The sequence below is a fragment of the Hyperolius riggenbachi genome, chromosome 2 (genome assembly GCF_040937935.1).
Source record: "Hyperolius riggenbachi isolate aHypRig1 chromosome 2, aHypRig1.pri, whole genome shotgun sequence".
Lineage (NCBI taxonomy): Eukaryota > Metazoa > Chordata > Amphibia > Anura > Hyperoliidae > Hyperolius > Hyperolius riggenbachi.
The window spans coordinates 351449626-351475355 of record NC_090647.1 but is presented as its reverse complement, the minus strand read 5'-3'; the positions used below and the strand labels follow the sequence as shown (position 1 = coordinate 351475355).

The following is a 25730-nucleotide window of genomic DNA, read 5'->3' as shown; positions in this document are numbered from 1 at the left end:
GCATTCACCAGTGATTACCCGGAGGAATTTAGGGTCAGCAAATCCCTCTGATATTTGCACTTAGCCTTATACCTCTTTACAGTAACAAGTTACACACAGTAGTAAGCAGCAAGGCCTAAAACATTTACCTGCTTGAGGGATGCAGCAAATGCTTCATGAGAGCTCCTCAGACGCTTGCAGAACTGACTGCAGATACTCTTGGCCAGCTTGGATGGACTCAAGCTTTCTATGGCATCCTGTGCCACCTTGCGTTTCCACTCTGGCGTGATAGCAGGGGGGCTCACCCACGTAATGCGCTGTATGATCTGTAAAAAGCATATGCCGATACGTAAAGGGACACTTAAGGAATAAAAAAAAAATCAGTTTTACTTGCCTGGGGCTTCTACCAGCCCCTTGCAGCCATCCCGTGCCCTCACAGTCACTCACGGAAGCCTGTGGTCCCCCGCCACCAGCTAGTTTTGTTTTCGCTGACAGGCCTGGCCACGCGTATTTTTCTTTGCGTTCCCGTCCACAATAGCGTCCTGCATCTGTGCAGGACGCTATTGAGAACGGGAGCATGAAGAAGGATACGCGTGGCCAGGCCTGTGCAGGCGCAGAAAGCACACCGATTCCCTGTCAGGGCTTGTCGGCGAAAACAAAACTAGCTGGCAGCAGGGGACCGGAGGCTCCGTGAGTGACTGCGAGGGCACGGGACGGCTGCAGGGGTCTGGTAGAAGCCCGAGGCAAGTAAAACTGATTTTTTAATTCACATATAAAACCCCCCTTTAAAACCACCAAGATCAATTGGACTGGCTACAAGCATGTGTCCCTAATAGGAGTGCTCTTTCTAGGTTACCAGGATTTACTTGTTTAAAGAGAATCTGTATTGTTAAAATCGCACAAAAGTAAACATACCAGTGTGTTAGGGGACATCTATTACCCTCTGTCACAATTTCGCTGCTCCCCGCCGCATTAAAAGTAGTCAAAAACAGTTTTAAATAGTTTGTTTATAAACAAACAAAATGGCCACCAAAACAGGAAGTAGATTGATGTACAGTATGTCCACACATAGAAAATACATCCATACATAAGCAGGCTGTATACAGCTTTCCTTTTGAATCTCAAAAGATCATTTGTGTGTTTACCTTCTGTCCCCTTCTGCTCTCATGCACAGAACATTACAGGCTTCCTGCAGACAGCTCTGCCTGTGCCTGTGTTTGTAATCCCTCAGTATGTGTCAGCCAGCTACTTTCACAGAGGAGGATTTTTATCCAGCTCTCTTCTATTACTGATAAGATAGCAGAGAAGCTGCTGGCTTATGTAAATAAAACACACACTAGAGTGTGCATAGAGGAACAGACCAGCACTGAAGAACTTGGCAGCCTTCCAGACACAGGCCGACAAGTCTGACAGGGGAAAGATACATTGATTTATTACAGAGACTGTAATAGTACAAAGTGCTGCAGTGAGCCAGAACACATTAGAATAGGTTTAGGAACTTGTAGGATGGTAGAAAAAACGTTGTAATTTTTGTTACAGAGTCACTTTAACATGCATGCAATTTTTTCTTCAGGCCCAACTTGATCATAAACATGACATCCAAAACGATGCAGGCAATGTATATTCTTCAGCGCAGCCCCCGTGTGCTGGATATGCACGTCTCTATATTTCATACGCAACCATTACTGACATTTAAGGAGATCCTATGTCAAACCTCAACCAGTTTGACATAGGATCTCCTTAAATGTCAGTAAGGAGGATGCTGCATTTGCTGAGTTTATGAAATATAAGAGGACTGGGGGAAGAAGCACTGTTGAAGCGTGAGCCTGCTGGTGATGGAGTAGGAGTCTCTGAGTTCAGGATATAGACCAGCAAAGCAATTTGCCTCCAAGATGTGCAGGTGAACTTGTGGCTGCCTCCTACTGGAAGACATGCCATCTGTATCTGTTCCAGTTGGGGCAGGGGGTGGAACACCCGCTATGGTTTGCGGGACACATTGTCCAGTCCACCAGCAGTCTCCAGAAAAAGAAAAAAAAAATGAGGAGACTTCCGGTTCCGGCGCCCAGGAAAGAGGACGGAGTTGGCAGAGCTCCGCTAAACGAGCGGCCTTTTTCCCCTCCAAACAGCCTAATACGGACCCCCATCCACCTACATCGGGCTGGCGACACAGGAGAGGCACACTAAGCGGACCAGGGCGCAGCGGATGGATTGCTACGTTACACGATCAGTAACGAAAGGCGACGGCCACATGTCAGCAGCAGAGGCTGAGAGAGGAGAGGAAAGCGGAGGATCGGAGCTGGACTGGCCACAAAGCTCACTTGATGCAACACCCACGGGGCAAGTAGACTACGATAAATTGGCAAAAGCAGTTGTTACCATGTTATCCTCAAATCTATCAGCCATAATAGAACAATCAGGAACACAATAGGGGACATTACATCTGAGCTAAAATCATGTGTACGCAGGGTAACTGAAGCGGAGAAAAGGATTTCTGGATTTGAAGACAAGCTGAATAAAACAGATACCACACTAGACAAGGTCCTTAGACAAAACGCTGAGTATGCTGCAAAACTAGACGACTTGGAAAACAGGTCTAGAAGAAGTAATTTACGCATAGTGGGTGTGCCAGAATCAGTAACTGCGGGACCACTGAAAGAATGTGAAACTACTATACCGCAGCTTCTAGGCCTGCCTAACAAATGTAAAGTTGAAAGGGCTCATAGAATTGGACCTATGAAGCAGAACGCAGCTGATGCCAGACCAAGAGTGGTTATTGCTAAATACCTGGATTACAGTGACAAGGCTGCTATTATGGGAGCATATAAAGCTAAACGTGATAAAGTAATATACCAGGAGAAGCAACTGCTCATCTTCCAGGACTTTTCAACAGAAGTCACTAAACAGCGAAAACTCTTTAGTGCAGTGTGCAGTGAACTATATGACCGAGACATCAGATTTGCATTATTATATCCGGCGATCTTGAAAATAACTGATGAAAAAGGCAAGACACATATATGCAAAACACCAGCTGAAGCTAGAGCATACTTGAAAAAATTGAAAGCTGCGGAGGCCATATACAGGGAAGATCCTCCGAGTAATAAACAGCAATCTCCAAGCAGAAGCGAACATCAAGAGGAGACAGAAGCAAACTAAGCTCAAGATAGCGAGCCTGATGGGTGACGTAACTATTGAACTCACATAGAAGGGGGTCTACATACTGTTATTTGAAAACTTTTATTGCAAGGCTGGGTAGGGGAGGAATAGATGCAAGACAAGGAGGTGGTCCTACTGGGATAAAAGTGAAGTCCATTAAAAGTGGAGTGAGAATACGGCTAGTTAGGAGGAGGAACAATATGTTTTTAGTGTTCTTCCTAGTTTGTAGTTGGGGTCCAGTTGACCCGGGTTACGTGGAGAAGGCAGTGACGGGGATAAAAAGTGCTTACTGGGTAACAATAAGAATGGGCAGAGTACAATTAAGTGAATGTATCTGTAGGAATATATTTTTTACTGATAAGTTATGGTACGCATAATAACATGGAATGTGAAAGTGTTGAGGTCCGCAGGTAAACGTTCAAGGGTATTGAAGCATTTGAAAAGAATAAAAGCAGACATCGCATTAATACAAGAGTCCCATCTGACAGAGAAACAATTTATGTATATGCAAAAAGATTGGGTTAAATGGTGTGAGGGTTCAGCTGCTGTAGGACGAAAAGCAGGGGTACTGACTTTGATTAGTAAAAGGCTAGACTGTGAGAAAATATCACATAGCAAGGATGAGGAGGGAAGACTGTCAATACTAAATTTAAAAATCGGAGGAGAAATTATAACAATAGTAAATATATATGGCCCTAATCAAGATAATACTCAGTTTTATCAAACGGTAAACACGCAAATACTGAAGGGGGCTTACTCTAACTTAATTGTGGGAGGAGACTTCAACTGTGTAGCAAATATAATAGAGGATAGAAAAGTTAAACAGCCCACAGTACAGAAACCCAAGAAAAGAGATAAGATAATTGAGGATCTGATGAATGTACACCAACTCACGGATATTTGGAGACACCTACACCCGGATGATCGAGAATTTACACATCACTCCTTGGTACACTTAACAATGTCAAGAATTGATTATATATTGATTAGTAATACATTAATAAGGAAAGTAATGACATCTGAAATTCATGACCAGGTCATATCAGACCATAGCCCGGTTAGTGTGAACCTTACTGAAACAATCCCAAGGGGATCAGACTATATTTGGAGGTTTCCCTCATATTTATATGAGGACGAATCATTTGAAGCACTACTAAAAAACTGGTGGCTTGACTATACTGAACAGAATGCGGGTCATAGAATGGATATGTCTTTGTTCTGGGAGGCGGGTAAAGCTGTAATGAGAGGAAATATTATGATGTATGTGAATAAGTACAAACGGGACATATTTGAAAAACACGCTGAAGCCATGAGAAAGGTACGGGAGGCGTATAATAACTATAAAACTTCATTAACGGAACAGAATAGAAAGATATGGCAGGAACATAAAGAAAACTATGATTTCTGGCTGAAGCGCAAAGAAATGATCAGAGAAAGGATGCAAGCGAGGTTTTATCAGTTTGGTAATAAGTCAGGGAAAATGCTGGCAAATTTGGTAAAAACGCAAACATATAATAATAAAATGCCTGTGCTTCGAGACCATAATAATATCCTGCACTCAAAACCTAATGAGGTATTAGGAATCTTTCAAGATTTTTACAAGTCACTATATGATAAGCAAGGCTACAACAACCAAGCTGCAGAGGAATTATTGGATCAGCTATCATTGAAGCAAATATCTATAGATGATCTTAACTATTTAAATTCCCCGGTCACAGCACCTGAAATTTTGAATATAATTAAGAACTTTAGTCAATAATAAGGCCCCAGGCCCAGATGGCTTTTCGCCAGAATATTATAAGCTATTAAAACAGGAATTGCCTGATGTCCTTGCCAAACTGTATAATGATATTTTACAAGGAAAGACAAGACTCAAATCTTCCGATTTAGCATACATTAAATTATTACCTAAAGAGGGAAGAGATCCCACTGATCCAGGGTCATATAGACCTATTTCACTGATAAATCAGGATATTAAGATACTCTCGAAGTTGATGGCAGATAGGCTGGCGACTTTAATGCCAGATATTATCTCCTCACATCAGGTAGGATTTATAAAAGGGCGATCTTCAGTAATAAATATAAGAAAAGTGATGCTGGTGATGGAACAGGCGAGAGCTTCCCCTGAGAAATAAGGAAAGTGCTATCTTTAGTGTAGACATGGAAAAAGCCTTTGACAATGTGAATAGAAATTGGTTAAAGGCAGTAATTCAAAGAATGGGATTTGAAGGGCAATTTGTGACACTCCTGCAAACAATATATGAATACTCAACGGCAAAAATTCACCTGCCAGGATATATATCGTCAGCATTTCCTCTATATTCTGGTACAAGACAGGGATGCCCGCTCTCGCCTCTTCTATTTGACATCGCCATAGAGCCAATTTCAAGGTTCATAGCAAAAAATATTAGGGGGGTGCCCCTGGAAGCACATAGAGTTACTCACGCACTATTTGCAGACGACCTCTTAATATTTATGGAAAGTCCAAAAGACCAATTAAAGGACATTTTGGAATTTTTTCAGAAAATACAAGAATTTACAGGCTTTAAAGTAAATAACAGCAAATCAGAGTTGTTTTTCTTGACAAAACATTCAGGGAGAGAATGGGTGAAGGACTATGGAGTGATAGTGGCCTCTAGGAAGATAAAATATTTGGGTATTTGGATAACGAGAGACCCAAGTAGTTTATAGAACGAAAATTTTTTAAAAATTGATAAATAAAATAATAATACAGATCCAAAATTGGAAAAACTTACCGGTCAATTTAGTAGGAAGAGCATTTTTATTGAAAATGATCTCGTTTGGAAAACTATTATATCCAATGCAGAATATACCCATGTTAATAGCACATAAAGAGTTTAAGCGGTTACAGGATGCCTTCACCGATTTTTTATGGAAGGGGAAAAAACATAGGATTGCCATAAAAAATTGGAATTGTCTAAAGAATGGGGAGGTTTGGGCGTACCAAATATAAGGCTATACAACCTTGCCTGCCTAATGCGTCATGTTAAAGATTGGATAGACAACACAAGCAGGTTCTCAAATTATGAACTAGAAGCTGCAGTAGCTGAATCCTGGTCACTAAAAGGTCTGCTTCATACCACACAACGAAATTTACCTGTGCGCATCAAATATAATTTGATTATGAGGGATACAATATTAACCTGGAGGGAGGTTAGGAAACTCTCAGGTCTACCTTTTAGAATATCTAAATATATGACTTTTTGGGGAAACCCTGAATTCCCTCCCACGATACAGCATGAAGGTTTCTTGAAATGGGAAGAAAAGGGGATTGTGATGTTGGGGCATACATGTAATCTTAAAGAAAAGAGGTTAATGACATTTAAAGAACTGAGAATGAAATATAACATTCCTGCGGTGCACTTTCTGTACTATGCCCAGATCACCTCCTTTTGCTCTTCAATCATTAAGAAATTAGACTCAATTCTGGAAATAACAAAATTTGATAGACTGATCAAACCAGGTAATCAAAATGTGACCTTATCGAATATTTATAAAGACATGGGATCGTGGCATGCAGAGGGGATTGCACATCAGGGATTGAAAAAATGGGGAAATACTATGAATGATCCTGACATAGCGGGAAAAATTCTGCAAGGTTTGGCGGAAGTTAGAAGCTGTATCACATACGAAGTATGGAGAGAATCCCATTTGCTATTCTTACACAGAGCTAAATATGCATTTGATATTAGGTACAGGAATCCACCACCAACGGTATATAAAGCACAATGTCCAAAATGTAATATGGTCAATGCAAACTTGTTTCATTGCGTATGGGAGTGCCCAATAATATCCCAATTTTGGGACTCAGTATGTAGATTGATTAAAAGGATATGTGGGAAGACTGTTGCAAAAGATCCATTCATGTTGTTGTTTAACTATTATAGTAAAGGAGTGAAAGATAGGCCTGATTAGGTGCCGAGCAAGTTGGTTCACACAATAATTATAGCAGCAAGAAAGGTAATATTTAATAGATGGATATTCCCAACAACCCCACAGACCGGGGAAATAAAAAAAGAATTGAGATTCCTGTTTGAAAGGGAAAAAATTATAGTATTGGCACATAAATCAAAATATACTAAACGATTCTTCACAAAATGGTGCGTGCCTTTCTTTAAAAAGTACTTAAGTTTGCCTAAAACAGACTAATGGTACCCTTATAACATGATGCCATCACTCTACAATAAAAACAACCCTTAGTTTCTATAGACAGCCAAAGTAACAAAGTTGTAAGCTATTAATTGGAAAACATTCTCTTCCTTTGGCACAAAAAGGGAGTAGAGTAGATATAAATATAGAAACTGATAAATTAGCCCATATTATTCAGGCACCTATCCTAAATACCAGTTTGACTAACAAGGAGTGGTTTAAGCACAGGCATCCTCTTCCCCACAAAGCAGGGAATTTGGGTGCTGGGTCCAAAATTCAGCTATAATATAGCCGCAGCGGTGGTGCAGCAGACAATGGGCATTCAGCTATACTATAGGCAAACGCCAGGAAGTCAATTTTGGTGGCGCAAAATATTGGCCAATGGAGGTGCCTGAAGTTCTGCTATAATGTAGCTAAACCCCACTTTAGGTGCAAGTTGGTTTTAGAATTGTAGGGGAGAATTTAGTGTTAGGTAGGGGGAGGGTAAGGCAGTGTTAGGAGCAGGTGGGGAGAAGGTAGTGTGAGAATTAAAGTTAGTTAGGATGGTAGAATATCTGTAAAATTACTTACGGTATATTCTACTATTGATTATACTAGATGCCAAAGTTCTTGGGCGCCTTTAAATGTAAGCCTTCACATGGCCTACATTTGAGCTTTAATCATTTGGTTAAAAAGAAACCAAAACAGTCATTCTTGAAATACAGATTCCCAGCCAAATTCTGCTGCTTGCTGCTTTCCATGCACTTTCACATAACATGCCAGAAGTATTCAGCTCTATGAAAGGTAAAGTACAGACCACATCCTGAGTTTCGTCATGTAAGGACCTCTTTACCTGCACAATCTGTTCCCACACCATTCTAGTGACCGTGGATCCAGAATTAAAAGTGACCTCCACGTGATAAGCAGCATTTAATATCTGTGAAGAAAGATCACATTTTCACAATTATAACCAAGCTTTTAAATCCGTTTTATTGCTGTGGCTTTTGAGCTCTTGCAAAAAGAAGACAGTTAATCAGCATTACCATTATCACACAATTTACAAGAGTCACAAGTTTCTAGTCTGATTAACTGAGATTTGCTTTGAAAGAATCTGACATTAGCCTGATCAGATTCTCATGGAAACAAAACCTTCTGAAGAGCTGCATAGTATTTACAGGGTGTGACTCGGCGAGTAGGTTTTAGCTCTCTTATGCTGGAGACAGCATACTGTTGGGAAAACGCCTGCTTACAAAACTCACAAAGGCATCTTGCAGCGTGACAGATCCCTTTACAATTTGGTGTCCTAAGGAGTGTACACAACTTTGATGGATGTTACCCATCAGGAATCAGAACCTGATCCCCTGGGGCGACATCGCTGAGCCAGGTTGCACACACGCGTGTCAGCGGTGTAGCTGACAACACGCTGTGTAGCTATGTAGGGAAGGGGGAGGGAGGGTGACAGAGGGACACCATGCGGCAGGCAAGGGAGCAGCGCGAACAATGGGATCGATATCACCGGAGGCGAGTAGTTCCGCCGGGAGGATCACTCACAGGTTGGGGGTCGGCTGCCATATGCACGCCTGATTATAGGCTGAGGCGGTCGTTATTGGTCGCCCCAGCCAACTTAAGTCAGGCGTGTGTGCATGCCTCTAAATTCACAGATCCAACCTCTTTAAAGGGTACCTGAGATAAAGGGATGAAGCTCCCTCCAGCTGCCCTGGAGTACTTACTTAAAACAGAATTACATTTAAAGAAACAGATCAACATACAAACAGATCACTGTAGCAATAGTTAAATTCATAACTTTTGTCAGTGACATCCTCAGAAATTTAAAACTATATACTTTTTTTTTTTGGGGGGGGGGGGGGGGGGGGGGGGGAGTCTAAACATTTTCTACTTAAACCTCAAACAAAAAGGTACGAGGAATGCCAATCGATCCCTCGGGCCGCATTGCAGGGCCAAGACTGTGCAGATGTGTCACTAGTCTATAGGCGATGTGTTCTGTTGCTATGCGAAGGGGAGAAGGGCAGTCGGTCGGCACGGAGGTGACGTTACCCGAAGGGAGTGGCGAGTGTGGCCGGTGCTTGGCCGAGTTGATCCACTAGGCTGATCACTGCCCAAGAAATGGGGGCAGCTGTACACAAGCTAGATTCTCTGGAGAGGTGGTCAGAATCAGTGAAATCTTCACAGTTTCGTCTACAGTCTGTACGAGTCCACAAAAAAAACAAATTACTGTAAAGAGCAGTTTCAGGAGATCAAGGGGATTAAAAAAAAACAAAAAAACAAACAGATAATTACTTTAGAAGAGTGAAGCCTCTGGATCCTGCAGTGCACGCACAGTAAGGCCACGCTGGTATATCAAGAGGAGCATACCCCAGATCTCTAATCCAATAAGCTCTTGTCCGATTTCTTTTGGGGTCTGTGAGCAGCAACAGTAGTCTGGAAGACATTGTGGGAAGCTTCTACAGGATTCAGAGGCTTCCTTCTTATTAGGCAAGTATTTGATACACTTTAAAAACAATGGCTATATAAGACCATCTCCCAGCAGGTGAAGTTTATGTGACAACAGCTGCAAATTTACCTCTGCATTCCTGTAGCCAACATCCCTGGAAGTGGCTGCAAGAGGAAAACTGACCCCAGAATAAAAACACATGGATAGTGGGACCATGATAGACAAAAAGGAAAACTTTCATATACAAGCTGAACTCAAAGTTTCATCAGTGTCTGATAGTACCATCTGTCACTGAGTGGCATAGGGCTCAATGGAGATAGACTGTAAAAAAGATTTGGGACTCCACCAGGATTTAATGCCAATGGCTTCAATTGTGTATATACAGACACCACAGTAAAAAGACTTACTCAGTTTCCCTATGGTCCAAATGCCTAACACTATCCACCTCCAAATGCCCAACATTATCCTCCCCTCCTAATGCCTAACACTACCCCCCTTCCAGTCTACTGCTATAGTAGCCGATCCACTACTGACAGCCGTAATGCTTGCCAATTGGTTATTAGCTAAAAGCAGTATCAGAATCACTAGCCAATTAACTATGGATAGCAGATCGGCTAGTATTGAGTGCCCAACTCACCAGCTCGGCACAGTAAGACCACAATAAGACACTTCCGTCTATTACATGCCTGCTGAAGCTGGCGCCAAATTCTCCCGATCCCCTTTTATGAGCCCTGATTTAAATCCTATCCATCTTCGAGAAAACATGCAGTCTGAAAAAGACACCCATCAAACCCTCATCAGCTAGAGCAGTTGGTTTGGAAAGAGTGGGCCAAACTACCTGTTGAGAGGTACAGAAGTTTCACTGAGAGCTACAGAAAGAGCAAGAGCACGGAGAGGTATAAAAAGATTGATCATTGCCTGTATGTTGACTAAACTTACTGTCATAATTCAATATTAATTATTAATTGCTGAAATGAGCAAACTGTAAATCATTTTATTGCCATTGTGCCCTAGTACCAAAATATTAAAATAGAAGGGGATGGGGGTCAGTAACATCACAGAACAATGGGACAGATTTATCAAGAGTGTCTGAGACAAAATATTAGTAGGTTTTCAGAAATCCATGCAGAACTGTCTCAGACATCCTAAGAAATCACTAGATAGTGCAAATTCCTTCTTAAAGAGGAACTCCAGTGAAAATGTGATAAAAAAAAAGTGCTTCATTTTTTACAATAATTATGCATAAATGATTTAGTCAGTGTTTGCCCATTCTAAAATATTTTAAATCCCTGATTTACATTCTGACATTACATGGTGACATTTTTACTGTTGGCAGGTGATGTAGCTGCTGCTTGCTGTTTTGGCAGTTGGAAACCGCTGTAAAACGCTATTTCCCACAATGCAACAGAGTTCACAGACAGGAAACTGCCAGGAGTACCTCGGTACTCAGAGCTTCTTGTGGGAGGGGTTTCACCACAATATCAGCCATACAGCGCCCCCTGATGGTCTGTTTGCGAAAAGGAATAGATTTCTCATGTAAAAGGGGGTATCTGCCACTGATTGGGATAAAGTTCAAATCTTGATCGGAGTTTCTCTTTAAACTGTAAGGAATAGAAGGAGCTAGGAAGGTCTCTCAGGCAGTGCAGTGTGTGAGGGGAATTGCTGTTGCTGCTGTAACCAACACACCTGCTGTCAGCAAGCTCTGAGTGGGTGGGGGGGGGGAGGAGCCCTTCACAAATCACATCTAGCCTGCACTATCTGGAGAACTGCTAATGAGCACTTCTTAATCTTCAGCAGTTAAGGAATGGATTTGCACTTTTCTTAACTGTAGTGTAGCTCTAAAAATCCACACTAAACTGTTGCTATTACATAGGCTTTGGGAAGTTTCTTACTATCATGCAGAACTGTTCTTCTGCTGGTTAGAACAGTTTTAGAAGAAAAAACTGTCGGTAATGCTTTGATAAATCTGGCCCAATGATACTATGAGCAGGAATGATTGGAGATTGCAGAATCTCTTTCAACAAGATGGCGCCGTAACAGGACGCCGCGGCCACAGGGCTCCGGTCCTTTCTCTCCTTTCTCCCCTCTCACCGGCTCTTTCTTTCCCTCTGGGGAATGGTGGAGGGGCGGGGGTCACTGCTGCTGCTCGTTGCTCGCTGGCAGCCCCATCACCGCAGCTGTTCGCCGGCAGCTCCATCACCGGCCGGCACACAGCCTGGGGGGCCTTGACGAGGAGCCTGCCCGGAACACGTGGAGGTGCGGGTCTGAGGCGGGCGGCCAGCTGATCGCGCCCACGTGCTCTTGCTGCGCTGGGTCTCCGGATCTGGCCTCCGCTCTCTCGCCCGCTGCAGGGAAGACCAGGGCATGCTCTGCCCGATGCGGACCTGGCCAAGGAGGACCCGGATTTCCTCCGCCCGAGCTGCAGCCTCTCTGGATCTCTCCCCATTGCTGCCCGGTCATCAGCAGTAGAGTCCTGCAGCCACCTCCGGATCTCCATCGCTGCTGACAGCCTTCGCATGCAACAGTGGCCTGGATCCACTCTGCATGCACCTCGGAGCGCTCTGGGCTGCCTGGATCTACACCACCACCGCATCAATGGAGGGCCTGATGCTGCCCCATCGCAGCCACAGAGGTGGGGATGCTGCCCCCCCTTCCAGTGGAGCTGGCAGTGGCTGCTGCATCTGGTATCCTGCCACCACCAAGGTAATCCTCCTGGCCTGCCCACCACTGCTGCCCCCGGCCCCCACGTCCACCATCACTGCGGCCCAGCCGGGGTGGCCCCCGGCCCCACGTCCACCATCACTGCGGCCCAGCAAATGTGCCCCCTGGCCCCACATCCAACACCACTGCGGCCCAGCAAATGTGCCCCCTGGCCCCACATCCAACACCACTGCGGCCCAGCAAAGGTGCCCCCTGGCCCCACAGGGCCCCCACTGTGTCTGCACCCATTACCAGCCGTGCGGACTTGTAATCAGGAGCGCTACTCCTCGGGCAACCTGGTCCGAGTGAACTCTGCTGTCCGCCTCCATCATGATGCCCCTCAGCTTTCACAGCCTTCTCTCTACTTTCGTGGACATTCGGTAGCACCTGTCTTGTTGGGAGCGTGTCGCTGTGTAGCGTCCAGTGCCGAAAATGGCAGCGCTCATATCAGCTCTCAGGATGCTCCTCCAGTCCCACTCTTTTTCTGTTTCTGCTAACAGCGTATGTTCTTGCTATGTTTTGTATTTCGTTAACTGTACGTGTATGCTGTAATGCTCCGTTTTGCTTTTTACTGTTGCTTTTTTATTGTTTATATGTATGTACCATGCTTAACTGTATGCGATGCTGTACTCTGCTTAATTGTACGCACAAGCTGTAATGTTGTCCTATGTATGCTTGTCCCATGTCTATGTATGCTTAACCGTATGCTATTCCTGTTTTTCTTTTTCATCGACGACCCTGTATGCGCCAAAACAAATTCCGGGTACAATCCACCGTTGTACTTGGCGATAATAAATTCTGATTCTGATTCTGAGAATAGATTGGGAGTACATAGTCCACAGTAGGAATGAACCTAGTGAAAGTAGGTGGAGTGGATGACATAATATAGGTAGGAGGTGTGTGTAAGCAGGCACTAAAGCCAGGTCAAGCACTGTGTGACCGAATGACCACTGTGTGACCGAGCCAACAGTCTGCTTTGCACAAAGTTTGTCACCGGTGCGTATACAAGGCTCAGAATATGGATAACACTGACTTTAAAGAGGAACTGTAAGGTTGAAATCAACTCACTGCCAGTGTGTAGCCCACATCCACTTTATCAGGGAAAACCGGGTCTTCCCCCCCCCCCCCCACCAAAAAATGCACATAATCAGTGTTATTGCAGCCTTAAGACATTAGCCCCGCCTCCGAGGCCACACATCCGCGGCTGTATATTAATTAGCTATAAGAAGCACAGTCTTCTGGGTAGTGGCAGTTGTGGAAAAAAGCCAGGAGGGCTGCGTCATCCGTGCTGGACATGTCCTTGTGTCAGAGAGAGAAGTGTGCAGAGCCAGCAGGAGCTGTCTGTGATGTCCAATGTTCCAACATTTCAGCATACCTGACAGAATAGCATACAAATGCTACTGAGCATGTGCAAAGTCATGCAGGTCATAAATTAACCCCATAATGCCCATCAGCAGCACTAACCTTGCAACCAGAGTTAGCTGCCTGGGTCATGGTGTGCAATGCCCACTATCCAAGTGGACAGAGTTAGAATAAAAAGTTATCCAAGCGAAGCGAGGACCGAACCTGCAGCCAAGCGAGAGGGCAAGGGGAGACTGATTATACTAAAAAAGGAGAAGATCACTTTAAAATGTATGCTATTTTGTCAATGTATTCTAAAATGTTGGAACACCGTTTTACATTAGGTGTGCACTCTCAGCTGGCTCTCTCACTCTGACACCACGTTCATGGCCACCCCCCCCCCCCCCCCCCCCTTTCCATGCTGGTAATAGCCCAGCTACAGAGATCACAGTCAGAAGAGAAGGACTGCTCAGTCTGCCCTGCCTCTCCAAGTTACCCGGGAAATGTGCATCCCCCAATCAGAGAGAGAGAGAGAGAGAGAGAGAGAGAGAGAGAGAGAGAGAGAGAGAGAGAGAGAGTGAGTGAGTGTGAGAGTGAGTGAGTGTGAGAGTGTGAGAGTGTGAGAGTGTGAGAGTGTGAGAGTGTGAGAGTGTGAGAGTGTGAGAGTGTGAGAGTGTGAGAGAGTGAGAGAGAGAGAGAGAGAGTGAGAGAGAGAGAGAGTGAGTTGTTTTTCCCCCCCTTCTAGGAGAACCATCAGCCCTGTAGTAAAAGTTTTGCAGGGAGGAGGGAGTTGAGAGGCTGCACAGCTCTACTTGCAGTTCGGGTCAATAGAAAGATTCGTTTTCTGAAGGACTCTGTATTTGAAACTTCTAGGCTGCATAGTTCTAATTAACAACATTCCCCAGTCTCTTCCTTTATTAATTATTATTATTATTATTATTATTATTATTATGTATTTATATATTGTTTTCTTCTGCAGAGCTGTGCAGAGTATATTATTTTGTCACTAACTGTCCTCAGAGAGGCTCACGATCTAATCCCTACCATAGTCATATCTCTAATGTGTGTATCGTGTAGTGTATGCATCATAATCTAGGGCAGGGGTCTCAAACTCAATTTACCTGGGGGCCGCAGGAGGCAAAGTCAGGATGAGGCTGGGTCGCATAAGGGATTTCACAATCGGCAGCTCCCAGTCGCTACCTCCCGTCCCGTCCCTTGCATTGATTTTTATTTCAAAATTCTCACTGAAGCGAACTATTTTGCCTTATAGTTTGCTTCAGTGCTCCCATTACAAGTAATCCGCCGTGTCCCCGCCGCAAAATGAGGGCTGCAGAGCCCCCAAATCACCCAAGGGACAATCCGCCGGCATTTCCTGTAAGGGGCAGAGCTTTCAGCTTCAGCTCTGCCCCTCCTGACGTCAATCGCGGCGGCGCCTCTCACTCTTCCTTCACAGAGAGGGGCGGGGAGAGGCGGCGATTGACGTCAGGAGGGGCAGTGCTTTCAGCTTCAGCTCCAGGAAATTCCGGCGGATTGCCCCCTGGGCGATTTGGGGGCTCTGCAGCCCTCGTTTAGCGGCGGGGATGCGGCGGATTACTTGGGAGCACTGAAGCGAACTATAAGGAAGCTTTTGCCGGCGCGGGCCACAAAATATTGCATCGAGGGCCGGAAATGGCCAGCGGGCCGCGAGTTTGAGACCCCTGATCTAGGGCCAATTTAGGGGGGGTCCAATTCATTTATCCTTATGTTTTTGGGATGTGTGAGGAAACAGGAGTACCTGGGGGAAACCCCCACAGACACAAATCACGTACAAAACATAGTGCCCTGGCTGGGATTTGAACTGGGGACCCAGCGCTGCAAGGCATATGTGCTGCCCTCAATTTCTACACCACAATTTCCTGCATGTTCGATCTGTTTCAGACTAAAAAAAAGGGGTCAGTTTTGTAAGATCCATTTCTCGAATCTGGAATCTCCTGTCAATCTAATAAATTGTATTGTGTGTACTAGAAAGGTGCATAAAGTTCATTTGGTTCTATTAAATAAGGTAAAATTTAATCAAGCTGATCAGATTAATGGAATTTATCTTTTTTAAGTTGGATTCCATCATTTTGATCAGATTGGTGGTTTTTTTTTCACCTGTTAAGATGGCCACACACCATACGATAAAAAGATCCAATTTTACACCAATTAGATGAATACAATCGGTTGTCTCGAAAAATCAATATCTTGTTTTTGATCTAGAAATCCAATTGAATTTCCCATTTTGGGTTTTTTTTTTTTTTTTTTGATTGGACATGTTGAAAAATTCAGACCAATTTTAACCAAGAATTCTATGGTGTGTGATGGATTGTGACATGGTGTTCAACCAGAAAAAAAAAAAAAGTATAACTATTCAAGTACTTTTTCTGTTGATTTTGCTAACCAACCAATTTGTTCGGAGTTTACGATCTTTTATCCAGAAATCTAAAAGATACGTGTGTGGTACCTCAAAGATTCTGATCTAAACTTCTGATCAATTGGAAAATTGGATCGCAATGCTCGAATCAAATCAAAATATAACAAAAATTGCATGGTGTGTGGCCACCTTTAGTGTTCCCAAACATTTTTTTCCAGAGAGGTCTTAATTAATGAAACATTCAGCAACTTAACCACTTGACGACCAGTGGATTTCTGTCTGATCTGTGCTGCGTGGGCTCTCCAGCCCGCAGCACAGATCAGGATTATGTCAGGGCGATCAGACTTACCCCCTTTTTTCCCCACTAGGGGGATGTCCTGCTGGGGGGGGGGGGGTCTGATCGCCGCCGGCTCTCTGCGCTTTGCACGGGGGGGGCTCTTCAAAGCCCCCCTCCGCAGCGTTTGGCGCTCCGTCCCTCTCCCTTCCCCTCTGAGCTGCGCAGGACGGATATCCGTCCTGCGCATTGTAGGATGGGCTTCAGCCTATCATATGCCGGCGATCGCTGATCTGCATTAAGGCCCGTATGATGTAAACAGCGGGGATTTCTTCCCCGCGTGTTTACATTTTGCCGGCGAGCCGCGATCGGCGGCTCTCCGGTTGTTCACGGAGGCAGCCTCCGTGAACGGACATGGAAAGGCCGCTCGAACGATCGGCCGTTTCCATGGAAACCCGCAGACGACCAGTTTACGCCAATCGGCGTTAGCTGGTCGTCAAGAGGTTAAAAAGAAACTCCGACCAAGAATTGAACTTTATCCCAATCAGTAGCTGATACCATCCTTTTACATGAGAAATCTATTCCTTTTCACAAACAGACCATCAGGGGGCGCTGTATGGCTGATATTGTGGTGAAACCCCTCCCACAAAGAAATTCTGAGTACGTACTCTTGGCAGTTTCCGGTCAGTGAACCTTGCTGCATTGTGGGAAATGGCTGTTTACAGCTGTTTCCAACTGCCAAAAAAAGAATACATCACCTGCCAACAGTAAAAATGTCACCATGTGATAAATGTCAGAATGTAAATCAGGGATTTAAAAGATTTTACAAGATGGGCAAACACTGACTAAATCATTTATACATAATTGTAAAAATGAAGCACTTTTTTTACCTTTACTCGATCTGATTCATCAGGGTGCTTATTTTGTGATCAAAAATAGCCTGCAATCAATTTAAGGTAGAGAAATGGAACAAAAATCAGCCCTAGTGTACGGGCAAAAAATGGATTGACATTCGACCGATTCATTTATTTTGGATTTTAACAATCGATAGGTCAAATCGATTGACCTATAATCGACCACTATATGGCCAGCTTAAAAGGTGCCCATACACATCGATTTTTCTCATTCGATTCCTTGCAGATTCAATTCATCTGTTGAGATTCCTCAAAATGACAGATCAATAATTTTTTGATTAATTTTGCCTAAAAATCTATTGAAAATATTGTTCAAACAGGATGGACAACAAGTGGGGCGTGGCAAGAGCATTGGCAGTTCGATAGCTTATAGCTTTGTACAGCACCGAACAATGCAACAGTGTAGTTCTATCGATTTTCAATAGATTCCCTGCTAGAATCTATTGTAAATTGATGTGGTGTATGGTAGGAATCGATGACTTTGGAACATTGGATGGAAATCTATGTATATGGCCAGCTTAGAGGTACCAATATACTTATAGAATCTGACAGGTATCTGATGTGTGCCACACACTAGAAACAGATTTCAGAATGAAATTTATTGAAAAGTGATCGAAATGCTATTGTGCTATTCAATCCAATGCAAACCTATGGGCCATAGACCTAGATTTTCCATCCAGACCAATCAAGTAAATCGATCTAAATCTGTCAGAAATCAAAATGCTTCCTGCTGCATCAATTTCTAGCTGATTCGATCAGAGTGGTCGAATTGGCTATATATTGATGGCTGAAATCAACCAGTGTATGGTGTACCTTTACTCTATACACCATCCAGGCTGAAACTTGATATTCATAGTAGAGAAATTTACAAAAAATTGCTTTATGGCAACCATTCAATTTTGTTTTTATATACAGACAGAACACTCTTCTCTTTTAGCCTTTTTCAAGTGAACCCAGGGTGAGGGATATGGGGGCTGCCATATTTATTTCCTTTTAAGCAATACCAGTTGCCTGGCTGTCCTGCTGATCCTGTGTGTCTAATACTTTCAGCCATAGACCCTGAACAAGCATGCAGCAGATGAGATGTTTGACATTATTGTCAGATATGACAAGATTAGCTGCATGCTTGTTTCTGGTGTGATTCAGACACTACTGCAGCCTAATAGATCAGAAGGGCTGTCAGGCAACTAGTATTGTTTAAAAGGAAATAAATATGGCAGCAGCCTAAATGTCTCTCTCACCTCAGATTCACTTTCAGCTAGTTCTCTAACTGCACTTCTCTTCACACATTCATTAGGCGACTAGAGATGACGTCAGTTAAAAAAAAAAAAAAAAAAAAAAAAAAGTGGTTACAGCCTTCACTGAACATTGCTGAGAGGATGAGAAGCTTTATTTTTAACAGTCTCCTATCTTTTACCTTTACTTATAAATCACTCTCTAGGAGTCAATTTTGAATTCTCTTTACAGTTACTCTAAGTACAGTTATGATGCTGCATGTTGCTGTGCTTAGTTTAGTAACTTTGTCTCTAGCACTGTCACTTTAAAAAGACTAACAAAATTTTCAGCCTTATTTCTTCTATCCTAGAAGTTCCTATATCTGTTCTAATGTGGTCTGGCTTACTGCAGCCTTTTATAGTTTCACAGTGGCTTTATTATCTCTGTTATATAATCTAATTTTTTTACTTTGTCGGCTCAGGCAGGAATGTGCTGCTCTGCTGATCGGTAGAAGGTATACACACCCTCTCCACGCCTCCTTCAGGCTCTGTATGAGTCACAGACTGAGCTTCTTTCAGCTTATCACATGCTGGTTAGCAGCCATGTTTTTTTGTTTGTAACCACTGCCTAAAACTGGCAATTACAAGCCAGGATTGCAGCAGGGAGTGGCAGAAACAGCAAAGAGGGGCCCAGGAGAACATAATGAATAGAATAGTATGCTTTTTATTGTAAGAATTTTAAGCCCAATCTACACGATACGATTCTTTATGCGATTTGATTAAGATTCTATTTACGATCCGATTAAATCCGACATGTCCGATCGGGATTCAATTTAATTCGATTTGCCATTGCAAAACATTGGCAAATCGAATTGAATCAAATCCGATCGCACATGTCTGATTTAATCGGATCATAAATAGAATCATAATAGAATCGCACAAAGAATCATATTGTGGAGATGCGGCTTTAGAATATAGATTCTCTTTAAATGCACATATTCTGCAAGTTTAGTTTTCCTTTGGGTACACACTACCAAAAACTGCAAGACATCGGGCTTTATCTACAAGCTTCTGTGCATAAACCAGCCAGATACAGGGAGCAGCATAAAATTCAACTCTTCTACTAATATAAAGATGCATTCACTAGTCAGCTTTCTCACCATACAGATGCATTCCTTAGCTTTCTCACCTGTTTTAGGTGGTTGCTAGTGAGACGTGTGGAAGACTCCTGTTGGGATTTCTCCAGGCTACCAAGACACCTTTCTAATGTGCCAACAAAGCTTTCGCGCAGATAGTCCACTGAGCTGATGAGTTTGTTTACTACAGCTTGGTTTAGTCTTGAGATTATCAACTCTTTAATTTGCAAAATGCAGCTCTTTACTTCGGGTGCTCCAATGGGCTCTCCATTCTGTGGGATGGAAATACCTTAATAGACCAGAAGAGAAAACGGGTATAAAACACAAAATGCAGAGAAAGTTCCCTAATTGACCCATATATGGGAACAATTGATAATTGCCTTCAAATGTCTAACAATCCTGCAAATCTGATCACATAATCGCATCTAAGGAAAATATTGTACTGTTAATGGCCAGCTTTATTGCTAACTTATCTGAGAGGATATCTCACTTCTGCTTCTGACAGACGCTAGCAGGCCTCTACAGCTGGGACAGAGAAGGTACTTTTCTTCAGAAAGAGGAATAACTAGAATCTTTGACGAGATTATAATAGGAATAGTTTTTCCTATTACAAGTGATAGTTTGCAAGATATTTTTGCTTTACTACAGGTAGATGGGATATATTGAATATGGATCTTCTATTTACCAGCACCCTCTTAGCAAAATAAGACCTTTTCTATTTCCACCATCTTCTGAATGACCGTAAAGAGGAGTCTGCTTGTTTACATGTTTTAGGTCAGAAGCCAAAGTTATTCAGTAGATAACTATAATCTGCATTATTGTGGTCATGTGATCATCTCTTCAGCCAAGACTGGCTGAAGCATTCTGGAGCATTATGATGCTGTGGCAATCCAGCACGTTTCTCCTATTATAAAGGCAGTGTAGGGAAGTGAGGACCATAGAGTCCAGGTAAGGATGCAAAGCCTTGACTGAATGCAGGAGGCATACAATCACAGGTAATTGTGCCTGCATTTTACACACAACATTGGTATTATAGGGACATTTGGGAGAAGGAGGGAAAAAAAAAAATAAAGTACTGTAAGCAGACTTCCTGTCAAGTTTAACTTGTTGCCCGATAGTGGTATTTCAGTGGAAAATGTCTAATTCTCTATATTGGGTTGGAATAACTTCCAACCTATTATTGTAAAATTATAAATTATGAAATGGCAACGTTTATCTTCTTGTGTGCTGAGGTAACTGGTAGATCTTAAAAGGACTGTCACCCCAAAATGAACTTCAATGCAAGGGTAGTAACCTGAGGACTCAAGCAAAAGAACATCAAATCCTAAACAGTAAAACTCTGTTCCTTTTAATGCATACCTGAACACTGGGGCCCATATGCAATTAACTTTTTCACATTTTCAGCTGCGATTAAAAAAACAAAACAAAAAAAAACACACACACCACAACTTTACAGCATTTATACAATTGATAAAGTACCCAACGGTTGGTGAAACTGTACTATCAAATGTTGACTATTTTCTTGCTTGCTGGTTGTTTAACCCCTTGCTAACTGCCTTACGCCAACTGGCGTTAACACAGCGGCAGCTCCAGGAGCGTCAAGTCCTGGGGCGAGGTTTTGCAGGAAACTGCGCGCCAATGTGCGTGCATCTCCACTTGAATGACGGAGCAATCGCTGATAGAGTGTTAGACGGCAAAACTATTTACATTGTACAACGCTGCTGTGTCACTTGGCTGTCCCCCTGGGAGACTCAGAGCGATCGTCTCTCATAGGCTGAGGTCTATGAGAGCTGATCGATGCGATTGGCTGGCGTGCGGGCGGAGGGAGGTGTTTAGTAAAAATACATAGAAAAATGGCAATATTTATTTTAAAAAAACAACAAATAAAATAAACACAGCAGGAGGGATCAGAGCCCACCAACAGAAAGCTCTGTTGGTGGGCAGAAAAGGGAGGGGAATCATTTGTGCGCCGAGTTGCATGACCCTGCAGCAACCCCTAAAGCGGCAGTGGCCTGAATTGTAAAAAAAAATAGCCTGGTCACTAGGGGATGGGGGGGGGGGGATTAAGCCTACGGTCCTGAAGAGGTTAAAAGGAATTTTATGACAAGGTGTGAAAATCACCTGGGAGAAAACTCAGGTGAAAAAGTGAATTGCATATGGGCCGGATGTCCTTTTTGAATTAGCAGCTATCAGAGGAATGGGACCTCAGAGACAAGTTCCAGGTATGTAGCTACTAATTCCTCAGAAGAGAAGATATACTAAACAACTTTATTTGAAAAAAAGCCATCCAGAGGTGTATATCACCACTACTTAGTATCATAGACCTGCTCGAGGAACAAAGTTTTCCCTTGTCCTGTGCCTATCTTACAGCCAGAACTGAAAGTGTAGCCACTTTCTGACTTGACCGGCTAATTCACGCAGTGGCCAAGTGATTGTGGTCAAGATTCGACCTGCAATGTACTGTAGAGAGCGAGGGAAGAGCAGAGCTTAAACAGCTGTTCTCCTCCGCAACAGTCGCCGCTGCTCCTATGCTTCTCTCCAACCTCTGCCAAACAATGGCAAAATGCAGTAACTTCTCTATATATATAAAAAAAAAAAAAAAAAAAAAAAAAAAAAAAAAGCATTGCAGCTGCTAGTCACCATTGTCCTCTTCCACTTCTCTCCCCACCCACTCTGTTGCTTGTCAACTGTCACCCTCCACATCTCTTCGAGTCCCCTCTGTTGCTTGTCACCTGTCCCCCTCCACATCTCTCCGTGCTCCCTCCATCGCTCATCACCTCTGCAAATTAGCATATAAAAAGGTTGTGGCTTTTGTGGCCAGCCTCCCCTTCCACCAATTTTCTTTTATGGAGGAAGTGCGCAAGCTGATTAACTATATGATGGGGTCTATGTGGTGTGACCTGCGAAGCAGGAAACTGTGTCCAAATAGCTGGGGTGTTGGTGAACGAAGTTGCTAGTTCCAATTGGAGATATCATCCCCAATCTGAAGTTGAAGACCTCCATAGATGAGTGTGGGTGGGTTGGAAGAATTCTCTATGTTATGTTGGAGCAAAAAAGGTTTAAAAATAAAATAAAAATCTATTTTCTAAGTTTGTGAACAGCACAAAACAACTGCAAAATACTAAATATAATGATGGGCAATGCATACTTAATGTGCTACGAGGATGGGCATCGCTCTGAATGGAGGATATTCCCATCTTACAGCAGCACTAAAGTCAAATGAGAGCTTGTGTACTATGCCATTTAGACACTGCGGGTTTGAAATAGCAAATTAATACTATGCAAACAGAAGGTAAAGAAGCACAAAAACATGTAGAAGGGCTGATTCACATGGCAAGAGCTTTTTAAACGCTAGAGATTTGAAAAGCTTTTGCTAATGCAATGCTATGGGGGATTTTTACAAAATCACATCGCTCCAGTTAGAACACACATTGCATTAGCAAGAGCTTTTCAAAATCACTAGCACTTAAAAAGCTCTTGAAGTGTGAACAAGTCTGAAATGCCTGCAAGACACCAGATGTCGGTAAAACCAGATATCTTTGACGCACCTGGAGGGCAATTAACTACACCGGCTTGTCGTAAATTACATGGAAGATGGGCAGAGTAATAGTGCATAGATTAGATTAAAAACAATACAAATTCAAAATGAAATGTTAATATCCCATCTGGAATTCACACCATATGGCACCCTAGTCCCTGGTCTAAAAAAATCAAGTTTTCTTCACATAACAGCAGTTTATAATAATAAATGTCACCTCCCCTGGCTGAACCAAAAACCTTTTTCAATCCCCATATTTCTGAAAGATTTCATGCCCCCACCATGTATCTATGCAAAGTGTTTCGCTACATGTGAGATACTGCCAGTCGTGTGAGATGGGCCACAGTAATGTTCAGCAATGCCTTGTTGAAGTGGCCTAGTGGTACAACCTATGTATTGCACTTGATACGCATAATAAAAGTCAGTTATTAGATGTAGTAGTGACATTATTGAAGTGTATGTACATAAAAAGTAAAGGTGATTTCACCTGCTTTAAAGTCTTTGGGAGAAGTCTTTTTCTTATCTCTGCCTGCAGGATTGGATGGATGCCAATTTTTAATTTTGGGAGTGCCTTCTCAATTTCAGCCACAAGATGGCCATAGCGCGTTATGCACAACTACGACATACGTGTTAAGAGGTCGCTTGGTGACCATGGATACGCATGCCGAGAAGTGGCGACGTCGGCGGAAGAGGACCGGATGTGAGGGAGCAGCGATACACCTGAAAAGGCAGAAGACGCCGTCCCCTCCAGACTAGAAGCCAACGAGTGTGGCGCACGCCGTGGGATGTGAGTGACCCGGCGGCCAACAATACACAGGGGACCAGCAAGGCTTTATGCCCCTCTGATGAGGCCCGCAAATGAAAAGGGCAAAACGACTGTAAGGGCAGCCAATCTGGATACACCCCAGCACCCAAAGCATCCATCCAGTCCACAATAATCTACACGGAGTGGTCACGCAAGTATACCTGCACTGCATAGTCTATGGCTCCTCGCTTGCTTTCCTGCTTTGCTCTGAGCTAGCTCATATTGTTGTACATAAGTTTGCTATCATAGAACTGCATTCTATAGTTGACTCATGTTGCCAGATTGTCTCAGATGCATTTTATGCATTATATGCTAAGTCCAATAAATTGGTGAAAAAATTAAGTCTGGGGTGCCTGCCAGTTTGTTCTCTACATGTTGGTCTTGATACGCATTACACCGAACCACATAACGAGCGTTGCAATTCATGTATTGGTGAATGAGGAATGCATTAACTGAATTGACTAAACAGATCCATACTGCTACCAGTTAGCTCAATCACTCCACAAACAGCTGTGTGTTACTTTATCTCCAACCTTTAACTACACACACACACACACGTAATTTAAAGATTTCTAATATGTTGCAAACGAAGGTAAGCTTGTTTTAAATAACTCATATTACCTTTGATTTGCACTCATGGTGGTGGTGGTGTCATAGGAGCTATATTTGTCTACAGTAGTACTACCATGTATTAGTTAACCATTATCTGGTCCTACAACTTTTTCTATTCAACGTTCCATCCCCACAAACCTATGTAAAATATATCCACCTTTAAACTCCATGCTGGCAGCATCATCAAGAAGCTGTTCTCTCATGTTGTTTAGTGTTTTGACTATCATGTCCTTCAGCTCCTCCTGTTTGCGATCAGCAATGCTCATGAGAGACTCGTATAGTTCGCTCTCCTTCTGGCGTGTGTATTCCAGCCTCCTTGGAGTAATCTGAAGATCTCTACGCATGTCAAAGGCTTTATTAATGAAAACGTCCAGACATCGGCTGTGCACCATGTTAAGAACCATTGCTGCATCCACTAAGTGCATTTGCAGTACTTGCCGGGAGAAAACGTTAAGATGACGCAGCTTCTCAAACTGTTCAACCAAAATACTTGGGGCTGGACTGCCTGACCCAGCTGCTCCACAGCTACAGACACCTTTCTTCAGATACCCAAGTTCTGTCAGCTGCTCCTGCAGTGCAGAGGGCTCACCCTTGGAACCACAAATCAGTTTATCCTTGGAATTTGTTCGAATAAAAAACACAGGAAGTTTATAGTTGGTCTTTATTTCTGTGAGTTCCTCTTCATCTTGAGGGGTCAGAACGTTCTCGCTGACTGCAAACACAACGACAGCTCGTACGTGGTCAATATAATCCTCCAGAGTAGTGGCTACCGGTTGAAACCCACGGCACGGAGAAACTACAATATCAACATCCTACGTGGGAGAAAAAAAAAATGTATTCAGTATATAGCTTATCATGCAGAAAAGTATTTATGAAAATCATAATCACACTCCCTTCCAAGGCAGGTCTTTAACATGTTCTCCCTGACTGTTCCAATCAACTCAAAGTAGACTGCCAAATCTACAGTAGTATCTAAAAATATGCAAAATGTTTTACCAGTCATAACATTTGCAATTGTGTCCAGCTATTCCTGAAAATGAGACAGTACACTGCAGTAACACCAGTTAAAGC

The 25730-nt window shown here is 43.2% G+C and overlaps 1 protein-coding gene across 2 annotated transcripts in view; it reads right to left on the bottom strand.

Moving 5' to 3' along the window:
• Positions 1-25730, bottom strand: part of DSTYK (dual serine/threonine and tyrosine protein kinase) — a 190245-nt gene that overhangs the window by 75679 nt on the left and 88836 nt on the right. The window contains exons 3-6 of one of the 2 annotated variants that reach the window (XM_068269583.1): positions 24817-25471; positions 19758-19993; positions 8135-8218; positions 129-305 (exon numbers count right to left, since the gene is read on the bottom strand). In XM_068269583.1, coding sequence (XP_068125684.1) covers positions 129-305; positions 8135-8218; positions 19758-19993; positions 24817-25471 — 1152 coding nt within the window. The remainder of the gene's footprint in view (positions 1-128; positions 306-8134; positions 8219-19757; positions 19994-24816; positions 25472-25730) is intronic. The other variant, XM_068269584.1, reaches the window with a different exon arrangement.